At 35.9% G+C, this 17219-nt stretch overlaps 1 protein-coding gene across 7 annotated transcripts in view; it reads right to left on the bottom strand.

Moving 5' to 3' along the window:
• Positions 1 to 4070: 4070 nt before the first annotated feature.
• LOC131936019 (intraflagellar transport protein 46 homolog) overlaps positions 4071 to 17219 on the bottom strand; it is a 31896-nt gene continuing 18747 nt past the window's right edge. For 4 of the 7 annotated variants that reach the window (XM_059292819.1, XM_059292814.1, XM_059292817.1 and 1 more), the window contains 11 exons: positions 16735 to 16767; positions 14136 to 14305; positions 12346 to 12461; positions 12004 to 12078; positions 11613 to 11706; positions 11102 to 11236; positions 8448 to 8560; positions 8070 to 8136; positions 7831 to 7891; positions 7256 to 7359; positions 4071 to 5205 (listed from right to left, as the gene is read on the bottom strand). In XM_059292819.1, coding sequence (XP_059148802.1) covers positions 5128 to 5205; positions 7256 to 7359; positions 7831 to 7891; positions 8070 to 8136; positions 8448 to 8560; positions 11102 to 11236; positions 11613 to 11706; positions 12004 to 12078; positions 12346 to 12461; positions 14136 to 14305; positions 16735 to 16767 — 1046 coding nt within the window. In that variant the 3' untranslated portion in view covers positions 4071 to 5127. The remainder of the gene's footprint in view (positions 5206 to 7255; positions 7360 to 7830; positions 7892 to 8069; positions 8137 to 8447; positions 8561 to 11101; positions 11237 to 11612; positions 11707 to 12003; positions 12079 to 12345; positions 12462 to 14135; positions 14306 to 16734; positions 16768 to 17219) is intronic. The other 3 variants (XM_059292821.1, XM_059292818.1, XM_059292816.1) reach the window with 2 other exon arrangements.

Genomic DNA, 17219 nt, shown 5'->3' with positions numbered 1-17219 from the left:
AGTGAAAGTGGCAAAAACTTGGTCGTTTACTTCATGCCAGAGAGTGAAAGTGGCAAAAACTTGATCTTTTACTTAATGTCAGATAGTGAAAGTGGCAAAAACTTGATCTTTTACTTAATGTAAGATAGTGAAAGTGGCAAAAACTTGATCTTTTACTTAATGTCAGATAGTGAAAGTGGCAAAAACTTGATCTTTTACTTAATGTCAGATAGTGAAAGTGGCAAAAACTTGATCTTTTACTTTATGTCAGATAGTGAAAGTGGCAAAAACTTGATCTTTTACTTAATGTCAGATAGTGAAAGTGGCAAAAAATTGATCTTTTACTTAATGTCAGATAGTGAAAGTGGCAAAAACTTGATCTTTTACTTAATGTCAGATAGTGAAAGTGGCAAAAACTTGATCATTTACTTTATGTCAGATAGTGAAAGTGGCAAAAACTTGATCTTTTACTTAATGTCAGATAGTGAAAGTCGCAAAAACTTGATCTTTTACTTTATGTCAGATAGTGAAAGTGGCAAAAACTTGATCTTTTACTTAATGTCAGATAGTGAAAGTGGCAAAAACTTGATCTTTTAATTAATGTCAGATAGTGAAAGTGGCAAAAACTTGATCTTTTACTTAATGTCAGATAGTGAAAGTGAAAAAAACTTGATCTTTTACTTAATGTCAGATAGTGAAAGTGGCAAAAACTTGATCTTTTACTTAATGTCAGATAGTGAAAGTGGCAAAAACTTGATCTTTTACTTAATGTCAGATAGTTAAAGTGGCAAAAACTTGATCTTTTACTTAATGTCAGATAGTGAAAGTCGCAAAAACTTGATCTTTTACTTAATGTCAGATAGTGAAAGTGGCAAAAACTTGATCTTTTACTTCATGCCAGAGAGTGAAAGTGGCAAAAACTTGGTCGTTTACTTCATGCCAGAGAGTGAAAGTGGCAAAAACTTGGTCGTTTACTTCATGCCAGAGAGTGAAAGTGGCAAAAACTTGGTCGTTTACTTCATGCCAGAGAGTGAAAGTGGCAAAAACTTGGTCGTTTACTTCATGCCAGAGAGTGAAAGTGGCAAAAACTTGATCTTTTACTTCATGCCAGAGAGTGAAAGTGGCAAAAACTTGGTCTTTTACTTAATGTCAGATAGTGAAAGTGGCAAAAACTTGATCTTTTACTTAATGTCAGATAGTGAAAGTGGCAAAAACTTGGTCGTTTACTTCATGCCAGAGAGTGAAAGTGGCAAAAACTTGATCTTTTACTTAATGTCAGATAGTGAAAGTGGCAAAAACTTGATCTTTTACTTAATGTCAGATAGTGAAAGTGGCAAAAACTTGATCTTTTACTTAATGTAAGATAGTGAAAGTGGCAAAAACTTGATCATTTACTTTATGTCAGATCGTGAAAGAATGTCAAAAACCTGGCCATTTACTTCATAACATTTCCCATCAGTCCTAAGGGTTACACACTTAGATGTTACGCGTGTCACATTTCTGTCACTGACATAGCTTAGGCCTACACGCAAGTTGAACACCAGCCTCGTTTGGATATGTCACTGTAAAAAAAATATGCAAACTTAAACATTTCATACAATAAACATCCTAGTGGTTTACGCACACTGGACATGTTATCAATTACCCTCTAAAAACCACTTAGGCTACTCTCCTAAAGTGGCTTTTGATTATAATATAGCACACTATTAACCGATGGGGACAAACGACTACCACACCAATCTCAACATCACACAACGTTTCTGAAGGATTTCTAACTTAACGCTAATACTAATGTTATCGATGATGACAGGTATCGCCAATATAGCTTATTCAAGATTTACAGCCGACCTTGGTCTAGTAAATGTTTACCGTCAATGTCAATTTATACAAATCCCATCATCCGACTTGGACATGAGTGGCAGTTGGGATTTGAACGACCTTCCCCTTGAACCTGGTTTCCGGGCATGTTCTACCTTTAGACCACGCCATCCACACTGTTAATGAAATTTACTAAAACTTTACTGTCAATGTACTAGAATATTATTTTCAAACAATTTACGATCAATGTACTAACAGTCTTATTTTGAATGTCAATGTAATATAAGTTTACTTTGAATATTCTGAAAGTTTAATATCGATGTACTAAATATTCACTGTCAATGTGCTAAAGTAAGTAAAGCTCCCATGGTGAACATAGAGTCTATGGGGCAAGTAGTAAAAGAGAAGTGTTTCTGTGACCTCGGCAGATGAGGGGATCTATGCCCAGCCGCCTTTACTTTCCCTAACGAGAGTTAGGTACCCATTAGAGCTGGGTGGACTCTGGGACGTTCTACTGAAATTGGATTCGAAATTGAGACTTTTGGGTTAGCTGTCGTGCGCTTTACCGCTAAGCCACTTTCGGGTTAGCAGTCTAGCGCTCTACCCTTTGGGTTAGCAGTCTAGCGCTCTACCTCTAGGCCACGCCGTCCTAAAAGTACATACCAAACATTGCCCGCTCGCGTGTGCCATTGACCCTTATCTGTAACACACCAGCTTTGGTGCCATCTATCATTCTCCTTACCTAGTCACTGCACACAACGCAACAGCCAAGCCCCCCCCCCCTACCACCATTGTATTATAATTAGTAGGTAATTTTGAATCGGGCATTCAGAGATAAAGCGAAAAAAAATAGTTCAAGGTTGAACAGCAAAAGTAGAGAACTAAGATAAGAACCTATGTAACACTTATTGGCCTACTCATAAGGTGACAGAGACATAAGGGGCTTAACTCACTTACTTAATATATTGCAGGACTAAGGACGGATTCTGATTTCTTCGATTTTTTTAACTGCCAATCGATCACACAAAGGCGAACTATCAATTTTGCTCCCCCTCCACAAATTAGGCCTAGATCTATATATAATTATTCGCGTTGGTGAAAAAGCGACCCCTACCCGCTCATTTGGAAAGGTCGGGTCTTTTTTTTGCCAGTCACTTTGCCTTTTTATTTTAGTGTCACAACAATTGATGTAGAAAACAATTAAATAAGTCCGAAATGCCGAGTAGCAGTCTATATTCTTTACTTCGACTGTATATAATTCAGTAATGAGCTTTTTATATTATTATTTACTAAAGTTTGGCTCCACTTTTGGGTCGGCGGACGCCCTCACCTATCTACACCTTTGGGAGAACAGGGCTTGTACAACATCCCTCCTCCTTTTTCTTTATCAATTTTTTAGGGTCTCCATCTTTTGTCTAGTCCCCACCTTGAATGTACGTGGCTTCGGGGGGGGGGGGGGGGGGGAATCCATCCATAAATGACGTCACGCTTTTTTTGACGATTTTTACCTCCCCCCCCCCCCCGTCACACATCGTACACACCCAGACACCCCCCCCCCTCTAAAATGACCTGAGCCTACAACCCCCCCCCCCTCAAAATTGCAGTTTAGTTTTTCTTAAATGTCGATATTTCACCAAAATCTTGTCTGAACTCTGTGAACATAGAGTATTTGAATCAATTCCTATTATAATTTATTAAAACCGTTTTCTAAAACGCGAAATAACGGCCAAAACTACTTTTCTAACATTTTTTTTTTATAATGCAAAAGTGTGACATCACACTATCTGAGCCACAACCCCACCCGTTTACAAAATTACGAGTGTGACGTCATTTATGGACGACCCCCTTGGCCCATTAGCCTACATGCATTATTGAACAACAAAAAAATCTACAATTCTGATTTGAAGACGTAGTTAAGGGAGACAATAAAGGATCCACCTAATTTGAACTTTGTTTCTGTGTATTTTCTAGTTAAACTATCAACAAAGAACAGTAACTCTCATCTGTTGTATAGTCTGAATTATGTAATCTGAGTACATGACCAGAACTACTTAATTCAACCATTTACTATAATAATTTACAGGCCTAATTCTTCTACTTTAAAACTGTCTCTCTACCACACAAAACTCTTGGACACAATGGCTGTTATGAGAAGCCTATTAATGTTGAACAAACCTCATTATCTACCAGCACTAGCCTGCATCATTGTCAAATCAAATTTGTTTTTTTTTTAAAACTAACACAACATGATGTTAAACCAACACAAGCAGTCAACAAGTCCATAGTGTTTAATGTTTATCACAGTGTTTAATGACATTTAACAAGGTCAGATTCTTCCAAATTTCTAGACCAAGAGAGTCTAGAAATGACATTTAACAGGTTAAGATGTATAAAAAAAATGTTCTAGACTTTTAAAGTCTAGCATTAAATAAGTACAAGTCAGAGTGCAGATACAATAGTTCTTTAAAATTTTCTTCATTAAAACTAAATTCCAAGAACAAAATATTTAACATTTTTTTCTTCAATAGAATTTATTTTATCTACATTTAATGACCAGATGGACGGAATGTTTGAATGTAAGTAAGACAAAAATAAGCACATGCTGCCATTTAATTACATTTTAGTTAGCTTTACAACAATGAATGAAACTTGTTTCATCAAAGACAGAAGCTACCAAATGAAATCTAAGCTGAAAGTGGGAAATAAGGCTAGAAACAGGGTAGAATATTAGAAGAAAAAAAAAATACAGGATTCCAAATTTTCAGTCTTTCCAGAGAACCAAGGAAATGGTAGCATCTGATTACTACAGTTGTTTTTAAGTTAAGTATTAGCCTCAAAAATGCAATGTTTCGTACTGTGCTTTTTTATTATAATTAATCAACAACAATTTTAGTGTCTGCTATATTACATTAAATGGAGAACTGTAATTTTTAGGACAAACAGGTTTTTAAAATTAACTGCAAAAAAAAAAGAATAATTTTGGAGGTCAATCTAGAGATTTTCCAATTTACTTAGCCAGTATGGTAAAACTAGCATTGCACTGGATCTAAAATAATAAATTAAATAGGAAGGTATCAAAGTTGAGAGTATGCTCCTATGTATATAAATAAGGACAGTCACATAATTGTCATAGGCCTACATTGGGAACCTTCCTACATCAACCTTATGGAAAATAAAATGTGTACGTGATGTATCCAGCAGAGAAATAACAACCAATTGTTACGACACTATCAGAAACAATGTTAACTAAAATCATCATCAAGTGCTGGCCAACACCATCAAGCATAAATCAACAAAATTTGGATGCATCAACTAAATAAAAAATTATGTTCACAAAACAAATCTGTCAGCGCCATCGTCCTTCAAACCATTGTCCAGTTTGTTGTCTTCTGCCAGGGCACGGAAGTGCTAGAAATAAAACAAAATGGTTCTATTATTAGAGACATTATCTAGACTACATAGAAGGAAAAAAAACAAAATGGTTCCATTATTAGAGACATTATCTAGACTACATAGAAGGAAAAAAAACAAAATGGTTCCATTATTAGAGACATTATCTAGACTACATAGAAGGAAAAAAAACAAAATGGTTCCATTATTAGAGACATTATCTAGACTACATAGAAGGAAAAAAAACAAAATGGTTCCATTATTAGAGACATGATCTAGACTACATAGAAGGAAAAAAAACAAAATGGTTCCATTATTAGAGACATTATCTAGACTACATAGAAGGAAAAAAAACAAAATGGTTCCATTATTAGAGACATTATCTAGACTACATAGAAGGAAAAAAAACAAAATGGTTCCATTATTAGAGACATTATCTAGACTACATAGAAGGAAAAAAAACAAAATGGTTCCATTATTAGAGACATTATCTAGACTACATAGAAGGAAAAAAAACAAAATGGTTCCATTATTAGAGACATTATCTAGACTACATAGAAGGAAAAAAAACAAAATGGTTCCATTATCAGAGACATTATCTAGACTACATAGAAGGAAAAAAAACAAAATGGTTCCATTATTAGAGACATTATCTAGACTACATAGAAGGAAAAAAAACAAAATGGTTCCATTATTAGAGACATTATCTAGACTACATAGAAGGAAAAAAAACAAAATGGTTCCATTATTAGAGACATTATCTAGACTACATAGAAGGAAAAAAAACAAAATGGTTCTATTATTAGAGACATTATCTAGACTACATAGAAGGAAAAAAACCAAAATGGTTCCATTATTAGAGACATTATCTAGACTACATAGAAGGAAAAAAAACAAAATGGTTCCATTATTAGAGACATTATCTAGACTACATAGAAGGAAAAAAAACAAAATGGTTCCATTATTAGAGACATTATCTAGACTACATAGAAGGAAAAAAAAACAAAATGGTTCCATTATTAGAGACATTATCTAGACTACATAGAAGGAAAAAAAACAAAATGGTTCCATTATTAGAGACATGATCTAGACTACATAGAAGGAAAAAAAACAAAATGGTTCCATTATTAGAGACATGATCTAGACTACATAGAAGGAAAAAAAACAAAATGGTTCCATTATTAGAGACATTATCTAGACTACATAGAAGGAAAAAAAACAAAATGGTTCCATTATTAGAGACATTATCTAGACTACATAGAAGGAAAAAAAACAAAATGGTTCCATTATTAGAGACATTATCTAGACTACATAGAAGGAAAAAAAACAAAATGGTTCCATTATTAGAGACATTATCTAGACTACATATAAGTAAAGTTCCCTATCAAAACTGACGGTCTACAGGGGCAAGTGAAGTAGAGTTCTCTTGTTTCTGTGACCTGGCATATGGATAGTGTGGTCAGCACTATGCCCTGTAGCCTTTACTTACCCTTACATCAGAGCTGGGTGGACTCAGGGACAGTCTACTGAGATAAACCTAGATTTGAACTCGAGACTTACAGATTAGTAGTCCAGCTCTCTACCACAAGGCCACTCTTTCCTTTATCTAGACTTCATATAGTAGCCTAGAATTACTTAGAATTACAACAGTACCTGTGAATATATAACTTAGAAGGATCGTCTATAGGGTGACGTGGTCAGATGGGACAGCGTACTAATTTCAAGTATTAACACTAGACTCAATTACATTGAAACTTCAATCCATCCAGCTCTGATGGGTACCCAACTCACATTAGGAAAAGTAAAGGCAGCTGGGTATAGAATTGACCACTCTAACTCTTTAAATGAAAGGTTCACAGAAACAGGTGAACTCTTCTTCATCTGAATTGGAAAAGGTTACTACACTATTTTATAATGTTGACTAAACAAATAAGAGCTGTAGAACTAAGGGATTAAAGTTCACACTAAAGCTGGATATGAACTTTTTAAAGTTCCTCAATCCCCTAATCTTGTTCTGTTTACAAAAACTTTGTTAAGTTTCCTTATAGTACACCCTCTGTAATCTTACCTGTGAATTTTTAAACTCAGAGTACAAAGTAAAGATAACATGTAAAGCTTGGATTTTCTCATTGTGGTGGGGGGAGTTCTTGTAGATAGGAATGTCAAGGATAGCTGCACAAAAAAACACATATATCAGTCAGACAGAAAAGATATAATCACTGAACAAACAACTGTGCCAACATAAGCAATATAAGACAGAAAAATTCTAGTTCAAACAATATTTTATCCAAAGATAAAGGTTGGTTACATAAAAATAGTTTGTGCATCTTGTTTAGCCATACCCATTATATAAAGCTGGTTAGAGAATCCTTATACCAATTTTTGGATGTGGTTAACTAATAATAACATAATGTACTAATGAGTATTCATAATGAAAAAATAAAACAAATTGATAATTTTTACAAAACATTAAGATAATTAAATTATAAATTCTGCCATTAAAGTAGAAAAAAAAATTAGTAGTGATAATATCAAATAAGTCAACAGAAAAAAATGTAATGAAATTATGTTAAATTAAGTTCAGTATTGAAAACCATTTAATTTAATTGGTAAATAATGAGTTATTTCCCTTTCCTCACTTACATGCAATTATTTCTACATATTCCCCCAAATCACAATCCAATTCAGCTGTTGGTAGGCCCACCTGTGGATGTAGAAAGAAAAAATAATAAACTCACATGAGATATTTTTCAACTGACAAAAATAATGACAGATGACCATGATCTGACGTAACACAAATCACAAACTAAAATAATGACAGATGACCACCATCTGGTCAGGCTGACTAAATATCACTAACAACCACAAGTTGCTAGACTCACCTCTTTCAGTAGCTGTTCAAAGGCTGGGGGCCACTCTTGCATCAAGGTGTCAATATCTGGCATGTTTCTGTCAGTTCAAACACAAAAACCACAAAGGTTTTTTAATTGGTGGCCAAACAAATAGATTATTTCATTTTTAAAATTTGTTAACATTTTATCATTGCTACTTATAAGCAAAGCTTTTGGCACTAAAAAGTTACCCATTTTTTTTAAAAATATTAAAATTGATTCATACTTAAATATTTTCATTGAAAGAGTACTCCACAAACTTAAAATAAATAAATGCTAAAACTTTAAATAATACTAAAACTTCATAAGTAGTATATAACAGAATGTAATTAAATGATGATAACCCGTTTACACTTATGTCCCACTTACTTGCTGTAATGAACATTGGGTGGGGGTTTTGATCTGTGAAGTTCACGAATATTTTCTATCCAGTTCTCAATGTGCTTGGGGTTTTTCTCAGCACTGGGTAAACTTTTCACCACCTGAAACAGTAGCCAACAAAGTTTAATCAGTGTCCAGTGAGAACAGTGTTTCTACACAGTAATGTCAGTTCTATGTTCTAATAATGATCTAAACCACACAGTAATGTCAGGTCTATGTTCTAATAATGATCTTAACCACAATGTCAGTCCTATGGTCTAATTATGATCTAAACCACACAGTAATGTCAGGTCTGTGTTCTAATTATGATCTGAACCACACAGTAATGTCAGTTCTATGTTCCAATTATGATCTAAAACACACAGTAATGTCAGTTCTATGTTCTAATTATGATCTAAACCACACAGTAATGTCAGTTCTATGTTCCAATTATGATCTAAAACACACAGTAATGTCAGTTCTATGTTCTAATTATGATCTAAACCACACAGTAATGTCAGTTCTATGTTCTAATTATGATCTAAAACACACAGTAATGTCAGTTCTATGTTCTAATTATGATCTAAACCACACAGTAATGTCAGTTCTATGTTCTAATTATGATCTAAACCAAACAGTAATGTCAGTTCTATGTTTTAATTATGATCTAAACTACACAGTAATGTCAGTTCAAAGTTCTATGTTCTAATTTTGATCTAAACCACAATGTCAGTCCTATGGTCTAATTATGATCTGAACCACACAGTAATGTCAGGTCTGTGTTCTAATTTTGATATAAACCACAGTAATGTCAGGTCTGTGTTCTAATTTTGATATAAACCACAGTAATGTCAGGTCTGTGTTCTAATTATGATCTAAAACACACAGTAATGTCAGTTCTATGTTCTAATTATGATCTAAAACACACAGTAATGTCAGTTCTTTGTTCTAATTATGATCTGAACCACACAGTAATGTCAGGTCTATGTTCTAATGTCAGTTCTATGTTCTAACTATGATCTAATTTCTAAACCACACAGTAATGTCAGGTCTATGTTCTAATGTCAGTTCTATGTTCTAACTATGATCTAAACCAAGTATACACATCACTATAACAGAGCATGCACATAAATAGACTTAACATTGACTGCCACAATGGACTACCCATCAATTGATGTCAATTGAGTTCACTGATAGCTGATTGGCCAAAAGCCCTAGTTTAGTTTAAAAAAATAGGCTAAACATTCTTTATCACTAACTCTTTTCAAAGTAATCAACAGGGTAACAACTTTAGGAACAAAAGACAGGCACCCCATACAACACTTTATTACTTTGCAAACAACCACAGACATTCAGTAAAACAAACAACCATAACACCCAGCCATACTTACAACATGTGGAGGTACCTACCAGTTGTTAAGTTACACCATGTAAGGGTACCTACCAGCTGTTTGTTTAGGTATACCATGTAAAGGTACCTACCAGCTGTTTAGTTACACCCTATATAAGTACCTACCAGCTGTTTGTTTAGGTATACCATGTAAAGGTACCTACCAGCTGTTTAGTTACACCCTATATAAGTACCTACCAGCTGTTTGTTTAGGTATACCATGTAAAGGTACCTACCAGCTGTTTAGTTACACCCTATATAAGTACCTACCAGCTGTTTGTTTAGGTATACCATGTAAAGGTACCTACCAGCTGTTTAGTTACACCCTATATAAGTACCTACCAGCTGTTTGGCTGTTGTTTGTTTAGTTACACAATGTAAAAGTACCTACCAGCTGTTTGGCTGTTGTTTGTTTAGTTACACCATGTAAAGGTACCTACCAGCTGTTTGGCTGTTGTTTGTTTAGTTACACAATGTAAAAGTACCTACCAGCTGTTTGGCTGTTGTTTGTTTAGTTACACCATGTAAAGGTACCTACCAGCTGTTTGGCTGTTGTTTGTTTAGTTACACCATGTAAAGGTACCTACCAGCTGTTTGGCTGTTGTTTGTTTAGTTACACCATGTAAAGGTACCTACCAGCTGTTTGGCTGTTGTTTGTTTAGTTACACCATGTAAAGGTACCTACCAGCTGTTTGGCTGTTGTTTGTTTAGTTACACCATGTAAAGGTACCTACCAGCTGTTTGGCTGTTGTTTGTTTAGTTACACCATGTAAAAGTACCTACCAGCTGTTTGGCTGTTGTTTGTTTAGTTACACCATGTAAAGGTACCTACCAGCTGTTTGGCTGTTGTTTGTTTAGTTACACCATGTAAAGGTACCTACCAGCTGTTTGGCTGTTGTTTGTTTAGTTACACAATGTAAAAGTACCTACCAGCTGTTTGGCTGTTGTTTGTTTAGTTACACCATGTAAAGGTACCTACCAGCTGTTTGGCTGTTGTTTGTTTAGTTACACCATGTAAAAGTACCTACCAGCTGTTTGGCTGTTGTTTGTTTAGTTACACCATGTAAAGGTACCTACCAGCTGTTTGGCTGTTGTTTGTTTAGTTACACCATGTAAAGGTACCTACCAGCTGTTTGGCTGTTGTTTGTTTAGTTACACCATGTAAAGGTACCTACCAGCTGTTTGGCTGTTGTTTGTTTAGTTACACCATGTAAAGGTACCTACCAGCTGTTTGGCTGTTGTTTGTTTAGTTACACCATGTAAAGGTACCTACCAGCTGTTTGGCTGTTGTTTGTTTAGAGATGGCTCTCAGCTGTAGGTCTAGGACTGTAGGGTCGCTCTGTTTAGCACAAGGTTCATCAAGCACCGTCAGACCTAGCGTGTCTGGTTTGTTGTCGGGGCGGGCAATCTAAAGACAGTTGAATATATTTTGCACAAATAAAAATAAAGAAATAAGCACTGTGAAAAATGCATCGTAACATAAATTACACATAGGGAAATCATGTATAATGAGAAAGGAACACGGTAAATGCGTTATTACATTAATTAAGGTAGTACATGTGGGCGTAATTGAAACAAGCACCTTGATAAATGCATCATTAAATTAATTACAGGTAAATGGACTATGTACATTGAGAAAGAAACATGCACGTGGATAAATGTATGGTTACATCAATTACAGGTAAGTAAATAAAAAAATAGAGAAATAAACAAGCACCTTGATAAATGCATGGTTACAGTAATTACAGGTAAGTGGACTATGCACAAATAGAAAAAAAAAGAACCTTGATAAATGCGTCAATGTCTCCCACAGCAGGAATATAGTCTGGGATGAAGGGCTTCAGTTTGTGATCCAATTCTATAGCTTGAGGTGTGTACCTGGGAACATTCACATGGAATTGTCTGGTTTTTACTTCAGTTAAAAAAAAAAAAAAAAAACTTTTACAATGGCTTTTTATTAATAAATAATTAAAAACAATAATCAAGTAGGCCCTATAGCTCGTATTTTTCATCAATTTTGAAAACAAAATTTATACATTACTTCATAGTTAGATCAACTTAAATACGATATGATTACCAGAAAGAAAAACAAATGTGAAATGTAGTGCAAAAGTTAATTAAAAAAATGTTTAATCAGAGAAAATTTTAAAAATTAAAATGGCGTGGTTGACATACCTAGTGATGTACTGGAATAATTCTTTGATTTCTGCTGAGACAGAGAGGTTCTCAAAGTCTGCTGGATCATAGGCCCTGAGGGGTAAAAATAATGTTTTGTAAAACATTCGAGAAATATCATAAGCCTTAAGGAGTAAAAATAATGTTTGTAATACATTCTAGAATATCATAGGCCCTGAAGGGTAAAAATAATACATTCTACAAACCATGTTTATTTTACATTTTGTTATTGTCTAAATCTACAACAACCATACTATAGTGACCAACCATGACCAGCTCCTGGGTCAGAACATGATTTACTGAAAACCCATTGCAGAAAATTACAACAAAAAAACTGCTCACCCTTCAACTTGAGGACGGTCATCCTCTTCATCATCATCATCATCATCTTCCTCCTCATCCTCATCTTCACTGTCATCCTCATCATCATCAGAGTTAAACTGTTGTCCAGACTTTGGCTAAAATAGAGAGTTTTAGATTAATGGTGCACTGTGTGTAATTAAAGATACACAGACCTTTGTTAAATTAGAGCTTAGTAAAACTAAGGAACTATGATCTGTTGTTAAACTAAATAACTTGAATAATAAGTTGGTAAACCCACCTGAGCACTGACCTGATATTAAACACACCTGATCTGTTAAACCCACCTAACTTGATGTTAAACCCACTTGACCTGATGTTAAACTCATGTGACCTGATGTTAAACCCACCTGACCTGATGTTAAACCCATCTGAGCACTGCCCTAATGTTAAACCCACCTGACCTGATGTTAAACCCACCTGACCTGATGTTAAACCTGCCTAACTTGATGTTAAACTCATTTGACCTGATGTTAAACTCATGTAACTTGATGTTAAACCCACTTGACCTGATGTTAAACCCACCTGAGCACTGTCCTAATGTTAAACCCACCTGACTTATTGTTAAACCCACCTGACCTGATGTTAAACCCACCTGACCTGAGTGATGTTAAACCCACCTGAGCAGTGACCTAATGTTAAACCCCCTGACCTGATATTAAACCCACCTGACCTGATGTTAAACCCGCCTAACTTGATGTTAAACCAATCTGACCTGATATTAAACCCACCTGATCTGTTAAATCCACCTAACTTGATGTTAAACCCACTTGACCTGATGTTAAACTCATGTGACCTGATGTTAAACCCACCTGACCTGATGTTAAACCCAATTGACCTGATGTTAAACCCACCTGAGCACTGACCTAATGTTAAACCCCCCTGATCTGATGTTAAACCCCCCTGACCAGATGTTAAACCCACCTGACCTGAGTGATGTTAAACCCATCTGAGCACTGCCCTAATGTTAAACCCACCTGACCTGATGTTAAACCCACCTGACCTGATGTTAAACCTGCCTAACTTGATGTTAAACTCATTTGACCTGATGTTAAACTCATGTAACTTGATGTTAAACCCACTTGACCTGATGTTAAACCCACCTGAGCACTGTCCTAATGTTAAGCCCACCTGACTTATTGTTAAACCCACCTGACCTGATGTTAAACCCACCTGACCCGAGTGATGTTAAACCCACCTGAGCAGTGACCTAATGTTAAACCCCCTGACCTGATATTAAACCCACCTGACCTGATGTTAAACCCGCCTAACTTGATGTTAAACCAATCTGACCTGATATTAAACCCACCTGATCTGTTAAATCCACCTAACTTGATGTTAAACCCACTTGACCTGATGTTAAACTCATGTGACCTGATGTTAAACCCACCTGACCTGATGTTAAACCCAATTGACCTGATGTTAAACCCACCTGAGCACTGACCTAATGTTAAACCCCCCTGATCTGATGTTAAACCCCCCTGACCAGATGTTAAACCCACCTGACCTGAGTGATGTTAAACCCACATGAGCACTGCCCTAATGTTAAACCCACCTGACCTAATGTTAAACCAACCTGAGCACTGCCCTGATGTTAAACCCACCTGACCACTGACCTAATGTTAAACCCACCTGACCTAATGTTAAACCCACCTGACCTAATGGTAAACCCACCTGAGCACTGCCCTAATGTTAAACCCCCCTGACCTAATGGTAAACCCACCTGAGCACTGCCCTAATGTTAAACCCCCCTGACCTAATGTTAAACCCACCTGAGCACTGACCTGCGGCTGCATGGGAGCAGGTTTACCAGCTGGCATCCTACCCAGGGGCTGGGCAGGTTTGCTTGGCTTGGCAGCGGCCTCATCATTGAAGTCATCCGACTGGTCTGAGTTATTGGAGCCTGTTGGGGTACCATTCCTGCCCATGTGATTCCTGCCACCTACAAGGGCAATAACAGGATATGTAAGAGGAACAGGGAACATAATATTTGTATGAGGTAATGGGGCATGGCATATGTATGGGGCAGAGGGACATAGCATGTGTATGAGGCACAGGGACATAGCCTATGTATGGGGTACAGGCTACAGGGACATAGCATATGTATGAGGCACAGGGAACAGTATATGTATAGGGCACAGGGAACATTACATTTACATATGTATGTTGTACAGGGACATAGTATATGTATTGGGCTCAGGAACATAGCATAAGTATGGGGTACAGGGACATAGCATATGTATGGGGCACTGGGATATAGCATATGGATGGGGTACAGGAAACATAACATATGTATGAGGTACAGGGACATAGTATATGTATTGGGCTCAGGAACATGGGGTACAGGGACATAGCATATGTATGGGGTACTGGGATATAGCATATGGATGGGGTACAGGAAACATAACATATGTATGAGTTAATGGGACATATCATATGTATGGGGTACAGGGAACATAACATATGTATGAGGCACAGGGAACATAGCATATGTATGGGGTACAGGGAACATAACATATGTATGAGGCACAGGGACATGGCATATGTATGACGTACAAGGACAGCAAATGTATGAGGTACAGGGAACATAACACATGTATGGGGCACAGGGAACATAGCATATACTGAGGAACAGGGAACATAGCCTATGTTTGTGACACTTGATGGTTCTGTTAATGACTTCCATGGCTCTAATGTTGGAAGAGGATGTTTAATTTCACCAACACAGACACTGCTAGTTATTCAAGTATTGTGTGACACCCTCACCTCTAAATGATCCCATTGACACCTAGAGTTAAATATGGTATAAGTACAACACTAATCTTCTAACAGGAGTTCCAGATATTTTATTCCAGATAATTATCTACACACACTGTATGTAGGTATATATTGTTTACACAATCCCCAACCGCTATATTAAACCAAAAACTACAGGATAGTATTGAGTACTGGAGATGTAACATCCCAATAGCTGTCTCTTCTATTTTTGTAGCATTAATGGTTCAGTAACTCACAGTGTTGCTCATTGTCTTCTATAAGGATGCTAAAGTTATGGTACTTTAAAATCATTAATATTGTTACAAATATACATTAAGTAACTTCATGAACAGAACATTTAAAATTACGAATATTGAAACCCAACTGTGATAAATTTTTGATAGGCCTACATTTTTCCAAAGAACTTTTCTTTAACTTTCTTTTACAGGTAGTATGCAGCCATTTCCTAGATCCACTTATCCACCTAACCCTAACCTCTAACAAATGTGGTCAGTAATGTAAATAAAATTTACTACTATACTCTACTCTGCAAAAAATTGACTAAAGCTACAGGTAGCCTTACAGGTAGCTCTACAAGCAGACAAGGTACTAGAGTACTGAAGCCAGGTTAAAAAGAAGGCGCTGCCTGATTTCTAATAGTGATACTGGCGCTTCTATATTATCCCAGTTTTTATTGCTGAACATTATAAAGGTTTCTTAAAAGAAATATAAAAAAACCAGACAAATAGATTTAGAAACATAGCGAATTTGTAAATTTAAGTTTAATTGTTAGCGACTCAGAACTAAGAAGGATAAGTAGAACTACAAAAGCAAACTGTCGAAAAATTAACAATGGCTAATAGCAATATTAATTTTCTAAAGGTTATTAAAAATTAATGGTTTTTAACAATACATAAAGTAAACATTGAATCTACAGCTTAAAGTGAAATTTTTGCAACTATGATACAATTTTCATCATCTGCAAGACTATTTCTGTTTTTCTAAGCTTTTGATGGAAACAGAGATTAAATTAAATAATTGAGAAAAAAAAAAACAACAGGAAAAACATTATACAACTACAATTTTGAATTTATTGTGTGGTTTTCCATCCCCCCCACCCCTCTCCCTTTTTCCAAAACCTTATTAGAATATTCACAGAACACAAGCCACACATTAAGGTGCAGCAATAAAATGTTTTTTATTTATTGTCTACAAGAAAAAAATGAAAAAAAAATAACAGAAAAAAACAAAAAAACAAAAACAAAAAAAATTAACCCCCCAAGCTCTTTGTTCTGAGAATGTAAGAACATCCATGAAAAACACCGTGGCGTGCTGGTTGCATAATTTATGCCCAGGGAAACACATCAATGTCCAGGGCTGAACTAAATGCCAGACAGATATATCCCAGCCAACCAGCGCAGCTTGCATGCAGCTGATTATTTTATCATTCGTCTTGAGGGTAAAAATAACTTTTTTTCCCCCTCTCTAAACAATCAAAACCACTGAGATAAATTCAATTAAGGCTCAACTACATTGAAAAGGGACTTGAAAAGAAATCAAAGAAGCGAATAACAGGAGATAAACAAAGCATGCACTAGAGGTCATGACCTTTACCTGGCTTCCCTGCAGGAGCATCCTTTGATTTAGCTGTAAATAAAGTTTAATTACAGAGACTGAGTGTAAGCCTATGGACAAGCTATCCATCTCAAATCATTTCTTGAGTTGCCAATCAGTAAACCAACACATAGCTAGATCTGTCTCTAGTATTTTATTCAGAGTAAATAATGCTACAGTCAGATGAATGTAAATGTAGCCATATTGAGTCTAGTGAAGATGGTTGACTAATCTCAAGTCACCAACCAAGTCCAGTTAACTTTCATGTGGTATAACAAGTTAGTTAAACATTGTTAACTTAATGAGGGATATATACTGTTAACAGATAGGGGGATATCTAGTGAGTTGAACAATGTTAATTTAGAATGGGATAACATCAGTTTAACTTAAATGGGGGATATCCAGAGGCGTAACGAGGGGGGGGGGGGCGGACCGCACCGGGTGACACCATTTAGGGGGGTGACACCAAGGCAAAAAATAGCAAA

Source organism: Physella acuta, unplaced genomic scaffold (genome assembly GCF_028476545.2).
Source record: "Physella acuta isolate Inbredline_101_S28 unplaced genomic scaffold, ASM2847654v3 ptg000165l, whole genome shotgun sequence".
In the NCBI taxonomy this organism is placed as follows: domain Eukaryota; kingdom Metazoa; phylum Mollusca; class Gastropoda; family Physidae; genus Physella; species Physella acuta.
Note: the sequence above shows the minus strand (reverse complement) of the source record. Positions and strands in the feature narration are given on the sequence as shown.